This window comes from Aulonocara stuartgranti (assembly GCF_965226115.1).
Source record: "Aulonocara stuartgranti genome assembly, chromosome: 14".
NCBI classification, from domain to species: Eukaryota; Metazoa; Chordata; class Actinopteri; order Cichliformes; family Cichlidae; genus Aulonocara; species Aulonocara stuartgranti.
Window position 1 is genome coordinate 6,642,966 of NC_138950.1, and position 12,525 is coordinate 6,655,490.

Consider the following 12,525-nt stretch of genomic DNA (forward strand, 5'->3'; position numbering starts at 1 on the left):
CTTTTTGCATGTTAGTGTTGTGTTCTTTATACATTTCTAACTTTCCCCAGAATTAAGCCACTGATAGCAGCTCAATAGTAATGCCTTCTTTCATTGGTCAGTGTCTTTTCTAGTCTCTTTCAATGTTGAGTAAGCTGGATGCAGCTGGTGCATTTGGAAGTGGAATCAAAAATAGAATTACTGATTATTAACCAATGGTACAAAGGAAAATATAAGGAAGGGTAAAATGCTTGAACTTTCATCTTAAGGGTAAGATTGGGTCCTAGTTACGATCACATAGTTATTCAGATTTTATTAATGATAGCCAGATTCCTTATGTTGAACGTATACTATACCATACCATACCACATGTCTCCTGTGCACTTCTTTTTCTTTGGGTGCTAAGCATGTTTTGGTTATTCTGACATGCCAGAGGTGGTGTTGGATATCTGACTTCAGAGCACCCAGCAACTGGTGATGATGCAATTGAAATAAATATCCATTCAGTTATTCATTATCCCTTTCTGCAATTATGAAAAAAGATTTAAAACAGACTATTTTTCTTTTATTTGTGGTATGTTGTTTTAGTTTCATTGTACAACTCCTTTAATCCACGATTGTTGGGTTTTTTTTGGTTGCTTGTTTTTAAGAGATGTGAATTGCACTTGGAGCTGATGCAGCTTGTGGGATTTGTGTTACTGGGTCACAGTCTTGTGAATCTTTTCATTGCTTCAGAGGGGCAAACTAAATGGTAAATGGCCTGTATTTGTATAGCGCTTTACACAACCAGTCATCCACCCATACATTCACACGCTGGTGATGGCAAGCTACATTGTAGCCACAGCCACTCTGGGGCGCACTGACAGAGGCGAGGCTGCCGGACACTGGCACCACCGGGCCCTCTGACCACCACCAGTAGGCAACGGGTGAAATGTCTTGCCCAAGGACACAACGACCGAGACTGTCCAAGCCGGGACTCAAACCGGCAACCTTCTGATAACAAGGCAAACTCCCAACTCTTGAGCCACAATCGCTCAGGAATTGAGTCCATCAATCTGTGTATTGTTTCACTGCCATTGCTGGGTTTCATTTGATTTATACTTATTTTCCTGATTGTATTAATTTGTAGGCCATTTAAGCAAATTAAGGTGTTATGTGGCCAGGTAGAGGTTTGTAAGAGCATTGTGAATAAGATATGTAAGTTTTGAATCATTAGTAATATTTTGTGTATTCAAATAACCTTAAAATGACAGATTAACCAAAAAACAAAACAAAAATAAACTGGTTTCACGGTGGAAGTTTAGTTTTTTGAGTACTTGGATGTGTAATGACGCTGCCATGTTTTGTCATTGCCTTACACTTACCGGCCACTTTTTAAGTTACACCGGTTTGAATGATTCGACATTTGTATTAACAATCAATCTGTTCAATCCTTTAGGCATGGTTAAGATGACTTGCTGAAGTTCAAAATGAGCATCAGTATGGGGAGGAAAGGTGATTTAACTCACCTTTAATTAACTTGAGTGGTTAGGTATGGTTCTTGCTGTTGGTGAGTGTCTTAGAAACTGCTGATCTACTGGGAAATTCTCACATCCATCTCCTGGTCACAGGAAAATGGCAAGACTCCTTCAAACTGTGAAGAAAGGAAACATTTTTTTAAGGAAGGAAACAGTAACTAAAATAACCAGTTGCAACCAAGGTATGCGAAACAGCAAATGGGCTACAGCAGTAGAAGACCACACAGGGTACCACTTTGGTCAGCTAAGAACGAAACGGTTCTAATTCCACAAGTCGCCAATAGGATAATCCAAGAGTCAAAAAATATTTTGTGGTCTGATGAGTCTCAATTTCTGCTGCAACATTTGGGGTCAGAATTTAGCATAAAGGACATGAAGTGTGGATTCATCCTGCATTGAATCAGTAGCTTAGACTGCTTCTAGTGGTTTAATAGCGTGGGTGATATCTTCTTGACACACCTTGGCCCCTTTAGTACCAACTGAACATCTTTCAAACACTATAGTCGGTCTTAATATTGTTGCTGTCCACCTCTTTGTTACTAAAGTGTGCCCATCTTAGCTGCTTTCACGAGCTTAAAATATATCACATTGGTTTGCTGACCATATCAATGTCAGGTTCACTGTGTTGAAATGAACTCCACAGTCACCTGACCTCAATCCAACAGAGAATCTTTGAGAAGTGGTGGAAAAGGGAGATCTACATGATGCATATTGCATCTGATAAAACTGCAATGCTATTCCATGAATGAATTAAAGTGAAATTGTGGTGTGCCTCCAAACACATAGAGATCATGACATGGTGCTGGACGTAGTTTGGAAAAATGCAGTATGTGATATAGCATATAGTTAGGGCTGGATCAGGTGACCCTGAATCCTCCCTTAGTTATGCTGCAATAGACGTAGGCTGCCAGGGGATTCCCATGATGCATTGAGTTTTTCCTTTCCAGTCACCTTTCTCACTCACTATGTGTTAATAGACCTCTCTGCATTGAATTGTACCTGCTATTAATCTCTGTCTCTCTTCCACAGCATGTATTTATCCTGTTTTCCTTCTCTCAGCCCAACCGGTTGCAGCAGATGGCCCCGCCCCTCCCTGAGCCTGGTTCTGCCGGAAGTTTCTTCCTGTTAAAATGGAGTTTTTCCTCCCCACTGTCGCCATAGTGCTCGCTCATAGGAGGTCATATGATTGTTGGTTTTTTCTCTGTATCTATTATTGTAGGATCTACTTTACAATATAAAGCGCCTTGAGGCGACTGTTGTTGTGATTTGGCGCTGTATAAATTAAATTGAATTGAATTGATCCACCCCCCCCAAAATTATAATATCTTAAATACCTGTCTCTGCACTGTTAATACCTGACATTTTGGCGAATAACGAGCTCATATTGTTGTTGTTGTTAGTAGTAGGTTATTGTTACTAAAATTAGTAAATTATGTCAAGGTTTAACATTAAATATGTTTTGGGTTAGCCTTCATGAAATATTTTTTCTAAACTAACTTAAAAGTGATGAAGACACATAAAACATAGATTCGTTTGTGATTGCGTCTGAGCCGTTTATTAAGGGACTGTCCGTGGTGCTGAAAACTAACCTTGGGTATTTAAACAAAACATCTTCTACAGAACTACAAGAGCGAGACAGACCACTATCACCAAGAGAGTTGGCTTAAAGGGATTAGTTTGGTTACTCTAATAGTGTAAGTCCTTTATCTTGTAAAGTGCCGTGAGATTATGTTTTTTGCATTTAAAAGAATTGTACATGTTAAAGTTGTGAGAACCTGTGTGTTTAAATCAGGTTATTTTTCTGATGTAACATAACTGAGCTTCAGGGATGAATGAAAAAGTAATCTCTTTCTCAACTTAAGAAAAAATTTCTTTTCACGCTTGATTTCCAAGAATCTCCATTGTCTGGTATGTTGTTGTTAATTCACACTTACTTTTTTTCTTTTAAATTAAAATGCTAAATGGATTAGAGGGACTGAACGGACAGTAGAAAGTTAATTTATAATAAGTGAATTTGATGGACATGGAATAGGCTCACGCTATAATTTTCATTAAAGAGACATTAAAAACACGTGGCAGCAATGCCTATCATTGCCGCTTTACATTACAGTTCTCATTGTGGTATTTCTGCTTTAACTCAAAGCAGTCCAAGGACATTGTGAAGAATTGCAGGAATTTTAACGGAAAGAGACAAAACATAGCTGGGCTACTTTTCTCAAACGTCGTGAGAAAGCAGTCTTTATGAATAGCTACAGTGCAGCATAATTTTTACAAGTGCATTTGGTGTATTTATGGCCTTAGAGTTGAAAACTAAAATGATTAGTGGCCAGAGTGTCATCTATTCACATGGGGTAAATTGTACATTAAAAAATATGGATATTATGTAACTTATAGGAACATCCATAGTGATATATATTTTTTTCCAAGTTCAAACAGTAGGCTGGTATATTTATGGCAGAAGAAAGTAATAAATTACCACAAAATAAAAGGTTGTCACAGTGCCATTGATACACAGTGTTATGTGCCAGTAGCAAACTTTTTTTCCCTGTAGTAAACAGTGACATATATATATATATGTATATATATATATACACTGGCTTATACTAAAATAGTAAATATGCATTCTAATTTTATTTTACCTGCATTTATTTCTCTTAGAAAACACTAGCGGTAAATATACGGCCTATATGAATAGCCGCAGTGAGGTAGTATACAGTATATTCGTTGTTTAAAAAGTAACAAAAATGGTCATAAAGTAAAAAGTCACCAGAGTGTATTGAAACACAGCGTTTAACCCCAAATGCCTTCACATTGGGGATGTACCATTTCATTACGCTAAGGTGAATTGCTGTCCATGGTGCTGAAACCTTTGTGGATTCGCCCAAACTATGGACCTTGTAGTGGACTAAATAGTATTTTTGCCCTGCTTTTGGTTGCATATAAACTGTATATATAAACAGTTAAAATGTAATTAATACAGACGCATATTACTGTGCCGGGCTTATACTTTAAAGGAACTATGCAGTCGGATTTTATTTTACCTGCATTTCATAGAATTTCATAGAATTTAGTTTTCTCCACAGTTATCACGGATCAACCAGAGGTCATTGATGGTTTTACCGAGCTTTTCATTCACCACCCACGTCACTGCATGTATCAGCAACTCGGTATCATTATCAGCCATTTAAAATCACATGGTGAAAAACCCTATAGGCTAGCTAAAGCCGCGATGCTGTCAATGATTAGTGTGGATGTGCTGGCACAGGGCAGGTAGAGTGAGAAAAGGAATAAGAGAGGGAGTGATTTGGAGCGAGAGAGAGAGAGAGAGAGAGAATGAGGGAGGGAGGGAGAGAGAGAAAGAGAGAGAGGGAGGATGCTGCCAGCGGAAAATGGCTGCTGCAACCTCAAGCCTATCCTGATACACCGAAACGACATCAAGGTGGAGAGAGAGAGCGAGAGCAAGAGAGAGAAAGATTAGGAAAATGAGAGCAGATGGAGAGAGAATGTGAGCGAGCCTGAGTGTTTCCTGAAAGGAGGATAAAAAGAGAGAGAGAGGGAGAGAGAGAGAGAGAGAGAGAGGAGACCCTGGGGTGGGCTGCTGCAAGCGGCGGGCAACACCGAGCCATGGAGGGCGAGTAAGTCCTTACATTTTCATTTTTAACATTGCACATATATATTCAATCGTCCGCCAAAAAAAAAAAAAAAAAAAAAACCGGATAGGAAAGAACGCCACCACCCTCAGTGTTACACCAGTATCATGCACTGTTATCACATTCGGTGCTCTACAGTTTAGCAGGCTGCCGAGAATAAAAACACCATTACGTAGTTTTGAATCAACAGCATACACCCCATTTCCGATATATCCACGCCAAATTGTGATAAATGTCAAGCCACCTACATGTGGACCTGTGCTTTTTGGATGACTGGCACACGGCATGCACGCACAAAATTAACGAAATAACAACAATTATTGTACTGAGCAAACATCGGGTGCTATGCAGCAATTCAAAAACGAAATGCGTGGTTAGTGATTGGTAAAAACAAGCACGAAATCAGTCAGTGTGTAAAATGTATGGAGGGGGGAGGCGAAATATGGCGAGTTTGGGGCCAGCATCGCGTCATTCAAGACATGGCTACAGTAAAACGAGGGAGGGATGGAGGCGTTGTGATTTTTATCAACGTGTCTCGGGGTTTCATTATGATTTTTTAAAGCCAAACTTTATGAATGAAATGTGATTTTTCTCTCTCCCTCGCTCTCCCTCATTCTCACCCCTCCTCTCCTTCTTCCCTTTTCTAATCGGGCCCCCTCCCCCCATCTCTCGTTTCCTCTCCATCCTCTCACCCACTCGTTCGTTTTTTCCTTCTTCTTCTTCTTCTTCTTCTTCTTCTTCTTCTTCTTCTTCTTCTTCTCCTCCATTCTTCCCTTTTCACACGCGATTGCATTGTATTTGGGCCTAAAACGTTTTTTGCGGCGAAATGTATAACGCGCAGTGCAGTGTCAAATCCAGTCTCGCTCCATCCCATTCATAAAAAAATATAACATAATATCGGGGTGTGTTAATGAGTGCGTGCAGCAGGGGCGGAATGGAGACAGGGAGCGTCTTAAGAAAAATAATTGCAACAATTAAAATTCAGTGTGCTTTGAAAAATGACAAAAAGATGCAGCTGTGCATGCATTACAAACACATGTCGAACTGCAGTGCTGAATTATTCAGCCGATTTGGCGAGAGCAGCTTCTTCTTCTTCTTCTTTTTGTAAGAATGCCGGGCCTCTGATGGCGATGGGTGCGTTCATTGATACGTCTATCTTGGAAACACTCATTCTTCCTCCCTCCTCCCATTTGGCCATTTCTCTCCTCCTCAACCTTGGCGTTCTTTCTATCAATTTGCTCCATAGCCCCTTAATTTTGAGCCCATATAGCTCACACTATAGCTTAACATTCTAGCTTTCAAACACTAGCAGCAGAAATGCTTAGGAAATGCTAACACCAAGCCAGACTGATACTTAAAATTAGATTTACCGGTCACATGAGTAATTGCCTTAGCTATGAGTTACTGTATGATATACCTTTGAGTGGTCATGTTGCATAGCCACGACTCATAGTCCAACTAAGCTGTCAGTTTTGTGGTTTTTGTGTGAATTTCTTTATGGAAACATGTGTGCTGGCATCAATCCTGACCCTGAAATCCTCACACTGTACTGAATTTTTGTGTTCTGAAAGTTGATCTGGCTTTACCTGTTTTCACTTGAATGACTGTGCATATCAGTTGCTGCAGGTATTTGTGCACATGTGTGTGCCAGTGTGTGTTTATTATTATAGTGCATACCAATAAGTTTATTCTGTTCATCTGGACTTAGAGCTTTTTAGTCTCAGGGTGAAGAGAAAAAGTCACTTGGATGAGTGACAAAGTCTTTCTCCCACTGAAAAGGCTACAGCCAGATGAAGAGAATAGACATTTTGGGATTTCCTAACCTGGATGATTGAGCATGCATCAAGACATTAGGATACACTGGTTAATCAGCCATGGCCTCGGCTCACTCTTGGTTTCCCTGACAGTGTGCGTGTTCGTGCGGTGGTGATGACACGTGATGACTCCAGTGGCGGTTGGGTGCCCCTTGGAGGTGGTGGCCTCAGTCATGTGGTCATATGTAAGGGGCGGAGTCATGATGGCAGGGGACGGAGGGAGTACATCATACGTGGAGAACGGCTGCGAGATCGAGCAGTGAGTGTGTGCGTGTGTTATGCCTGTCTTTGGTGACACGTTGCTTGTCAACACCATCCAAAGACTGTAGATATATGCTGTCTTAAAACTTAAGGAAGGACTAGATCTTAATTGGTTAACTAACTTCTTAAATTGTCTGGAATGATGTTTCTGTCTAGCCGGTGCTGGAGTGTGCAGTGCAAAAAGGGTTAGTGTACAACAAGGTGAACCCCATCTTCCATCACTGGCGAGTAGAGGATCGAAAGTTTGGCCTTACATTCCAGAGCCCTGCCGATGCCATCTCCTTTGAGAAAGGGCTTCAGACTGTCATAGACAAGCTCGACAGAGGTAGACATGAGCTGCGTATAAAATATGATTCATAGAAAATATGCAGGAAAACCTAAGTCATCTCTTTTTACGTTTACAAGGCTCTGACTCGCCCTCATCCTCCACGCCAGAAGAGGCCGACACTGAGGATGACGGACAAGCTGTGAGTAACCGAACAGGTCATTGTTTGACCACATATTGAATAAAATGGGTTTGTGTATTCTGTCACCTGACCCAAATGCAGTCATTGTTGATTTTTGATTTGCGGGGTGGCATGCAACCTCTATCAGTCTCATACAGGAAGTGAGTCGTCATCCAACAGCAGAAAGGAGATGCTTCCCAAACCCATCACCATAGTGACAAGCGAGTCATCGTCTACTTGCTTCGTGCGGTCGGAAGAGTTTAGTTTTGGATCCAGCCATGCTGTAACCACGCAAACACCTGCTCAGGTAGCACACCACCTCCTGCTCTAGCTGTAGTTTACTGACTAGACCATACCACTGCACTGAGAATAATGTGCACATCTTGATATGTGCATTTGTAACTGATTTTTCAGTTATTTGCACTTATTTGCAGTTATTTCTCGTCAATAAACACTTTAAAAGCTGAGTAATGATTTCTGCAGACAACCTAGAAAGAGGTTTGTGAGCTGTTTTAGATCCCCCCCCCCCCAAAAAAAAAAACCCATCAACTGTTTTGGTTGATTTTCCCCCCCTCTGTCCCCACTGTTAAGTCCATGCAAGTTTATTTGTTCTACATTGAGAATGCATAAAGTGAGATTTTAACAGGTGTGGCCTTTTCTATTTCTTGTGTATGGATGTGGGATATCTGAGAAATGAAAACCTTCTAGAACCACTGCCATAGTACACAATGTTCCTGACTCACTCTGTAATCCTACACCCTCTCCACAGATCCACACCAGGTCGGGCCAGCACCAACTCTCACAAATGACGGCTGTGTTGAATCCCCCGGCGCCCCCGCCCCCACCTCCTGCTCCACCTACTCCTCCTGTAGGTCCCCCAGCCTCATCTCCCCTGTCCCCCCTCTCACCCACTATTTCATTGCTGGAGGAGGGAGACCTGCACAGTGTGGACCCTTGCAAAGACCTGTGGGGTTCTCGAGGTTATGAGGATTACAGACGGGCAGGGGCCACAAGGACTATGGTTGGGGGGCTGACTGGCGGTGTGGTTGTTGGTGGTGGAGGAAGCCTGCAGGACAAGTCAGAGCTGTGCGTGGTTCGCTTTGAGAAGGAGCTGGCGGGAGTGGGTTCGGCGGGCTGTGATGTGACTGTGAGCCTGGACAGTAAAGCCTCCCAGCGTTTATCCTCATCGTCACCCATCTGTATGTCCATGCCCAATGCTGTATCCGGCGTGTCCTCAGGTGCCGGTTCACCCCAGGAGACGGGTAAAGGCTCGCCGTCGCCCTGCTGCATCCACACATCGCTGGCCACTCCCCGGTCGCGGACTCGTAAGAGAGGAGGAGGGGCCAGTAGTAGTGGTGACCCAGGAGCAATCTCTCCCGATGATGACAGCCCGTGCCCTCAGGCTTCATCGTCATGCTCGTCTCGCTGTGTGTACTGCCGCTCTGTTTTCAGTGCTTCAGAGAATGGGCGGGGCCGATGCAGAGATGCCCCAGACCCGGCCCTGCACTGCCTGCGCCAGTGGACCTGTGTGTGGTGCGCAGAGAGTCTGCTCTACCACTGCATGTCGGACTCTGAGGGAGAGTTCTGGGAGCCTTGTTCATGTGATGACTCAATGGGGGGCCACCCGCATCCCCTCTGCTGTGCCCGCTGGTTGGCCCTCCTGGCCCTGTCTCTCTTTGTGCCCTGCATGTGCTGCTACCTGCCTTTGCGCGCCTGCCTGCGATGTGGGGAGAGGTGTGGCTGCTGTGGGGGAAAGCACAAGGCAGTCCGATGAAACCAGGCTTTTGGGAGGGAGGGGTTTCCTGGACCGAGGGGGTTTGGGTATTGAGAGAAGAGAGCATCCGTTAGGACGCAGAAGGTTGGCCCTAAATAGGAACAGTGCTCTCAGTAGACCCAGACCTCTGGCCCGCCAAAGCCCCACAGCCTTCCGCTGCATTCGGCTCTTTCTCTTTTCAACCTGGGGCCTTCCTCACTGGTCCATGCCTGCTGTAGGTGCATTGCACTCAGACCAGGCTCTGTGGGAGTTATAGTGGATTTATTGAGGAGTGGCTGATCTAGAGTTAGCTGTCAGTGACTTTATCACAGAAAGAAGGTGGCAGAGGCAACAGTGAAGTGTACACTGTTTCAAATGTCCGTTTTTTTTTTAATTTAGAAAGGAAAAAAAACTCAAAAAACAAAAGATGTTTATATATATGATTGTTATAATTTTAATTGGTATATTTTATTAAATGTAAAACATATTGACAGAATCCCCAAATGGCACACACATTCACGTACTCACAAACATGAGATCTTGGGGAAGTTATTTGTTCCATGTTGGCCTGTTTATCAGTCAGATGAACAGATGTCACCCTTTACCTCTAATTTTACCTCAGATGTTACTAAAAACAAGGAAAGAAAAAAAGGAGAGATGTTTGGTGTGAATGAGCACATGGTGCATGCAGTCTTCAAGAGAGTACAAGCATCTGAGACCACTAGTGTTGTCCTTTGATTATACCGCATTATACCACAATGGGAGAAAGGTTATCAAATGCAAAGAGACAATTATTGTTAAGGGAAGTTGCAATGATGACCACCAAGACTTAAAAGTCATAACATGATTCATAATGATCCTTTGTAACCAAACACATGGTTACTTTTTTGTTTCCAAAAAGAAAAAAGGAGAATATGTGTCTAGCATTCAGCACCCTCACATTTGCACATACATGTATTTTTCCCATATTCCCAAGTATTTTCAATATATATCATAGAAATCCTCATATCCCACCACTGTACTTGTTGAATCAGTCAAGGTGCTTACAACTGAGGCCTCTGAGCGAGTCTATTCTACCTAATGTACACAGTGACTGCACTGTCCCCAAAGAAAAACAAAACAGGACCCCATGGTAACCAATCTGTTGATGTGTCTCGGCCTCTGTGTGAGACACCACCAAAAATTTAAGTGCAATGAACAATGTTTCAAAATTTATTTTTGTACTGGTTAGTCATGTTAGTATACACTAAGCAGTAATGGAAAAGTGTTGAAACTGAATACTGTAGTGTGTTGCTGTGCTCGACATCAAGCATAACAGAAAAACAGGAACACAAAGTTGTCTTTGAGCAGCAGCACGTAGCTCGCAGGTGCGACATTCGAACGCGTCTGCTGCAGACTGTTGACGCTGTGATTAGAAAAAGACACATTAACTTGAAAACACTGAACGAAACAGGCGATGCGGTTTTTATATTGCTTTAAGTGGAAGGTCAAAAAAGCTGCTATTTTTACGCTATTCTATTCAAACGTTCCCACTGCCTGTTGTCAACTGGAGTGGTTGCGTGATTTAGAAACAAAGCTCCAAGTTTCTGTTCCACCCAGGGTGCGGAAGATTTTGTAAATTTAAAGCTGGCATTAAAGATGAATTTGCCCTGAGACATTTTTAAAAATGTTGCTGGTGATGTACCTTGCATTTCTATGTTTTATTTTGCTGATTGGCAGGATACATTTCTACTTCCAGTTAATAACCAGTTAAAGGTGCATTAATAGTTCATTTAGACCAAGAAATGGACAAAAAAAATCCTTTCATTTTTGTAGGAATTCCTTAGAATACAGGTACAGGGATATTTGTTTACAGTATGTCTTTTTGTTTCACCTTACAAATTGCCACATTGCATAAAAGCACACCAGTTCCACTATAGAAAGGTGCGTCACTTCCAAAATTAAATACAACAAGAAAATTTGGGCTTTTTCTGTTAAGTGAAAAAACTTAAATAAGGCCATAATGGTTATATAATATGTATTAAATGCAATAAGCTTTAAGTCATTAAAAAAAATCATCACAAAGTAAAAAAAGTTGATTGTTGTTGATTTTGCAGCTTTAAAAAAAACAAAAGTCAACAAATTTAAATAACACATGGAATGTACTGAGAATCCCAGAAAGGTAATACAAGTGTAAGTGATGGATATACCTTTTTTTGTATAAGGAAACCAGTGCTGACCGAGTTTCGTTGTCTCAAATGCAGCATCACCTGGGTGGACTTTAAATTATGGCAGAATGAACCTTTCAGAAGCTTCACCATGTTATTTACATTTTAAGTTTAGCCAAGAATTTTTATCCAAAGTGACTTAAAGTGAGTGAAGAGACAGTAGGGTTCAGAGTCAGGACATGCAACTGCTGATGAACACAAGCCTCGATCTCTTGGTTATGGGACATTGTCTTTACTACTAGGCCAGCCTGCCAACATTGTTGGTCCTCTTAATTTTTTAATTTTTTTAAAGACGCCCTGTCACAATGGCAGGAAATCCAAACCCAGTCACAAGACTGCCATCCCCTGATTCAAAACCTTTGTCTTTCTCTCTCACACACACACACTCACACACACTCTCTCCACAAATCTGATAGATCCTCACACACAGACACACGTGTTCACTCGATGGTGCAGAACTAGTAAAGCCATTGCACACAGTTTGCTGCTTCTGGTTCAGAAATGGTGTTAGAGTACAGTACTGACAGTCATGCGATCACAATTGCAGGCCCCATTCTTACATCTTAATAAATGTGCCTTTTGATTTGAGTAATCAATAACTTATGATTTCTAAGTAACTCTGTATTAAGTACTATTTCCTTTTTTGATTATTAATTTCTGCCAATGTGCATATTTTCAAATGTACGTATTTATTAGTTTCAAAGTAATTAATGAGATATTACCTGTTTATTTATTTATTGAGATATTTATTCTGATTCTTTATTTTTTTGAGACAGGTTTTTATCTTCTGTGCTGTCTTACTTCTGACTTTGTGCCAATGTGCTGCTTTGAGGTGTTACATATCGTGGGTTTGTATCATTATTAAACCCTCACTCTATATTTTAAAAGCGTTTTCTTC

At 41.7% G+C, this 12,525-nt stretch overlaps 1 protein-coding gene across 1 annotated transcript; it reads left to right on the forward strand.

Annotated features, from left to right (window-relative positions):
* Window positions 1–4,777: 4,777 nt before the first annotated feature.
* spred3 (sprouty related EVH1 domain containing 3) lies at window positions 4,778–12,502 on the forward strand. The gene is made up of 6 exons (XM_082501909.1): window positions 4,778–5,131; window positions 7,054–7,219; window positions 7,378–7,546; window positions 7,627–7,688; window positions 7,816–7,974; window positions 8,437–12,502. The coding sequence occupies exons 1-6, from the start codon at window positions 5,121–5,123 to the stop codon at window positions 9,439–9,441; spliced, it is 1,572 nt and encodes a 523-aa protein (XP_082358035.1). The 5' UTR covers window positions 4,778–5,120; the 3' UTR covers window positions 9,442–12,502.
* Window positions 12,503–12,525: the final 23 nt, after the last annotated feature.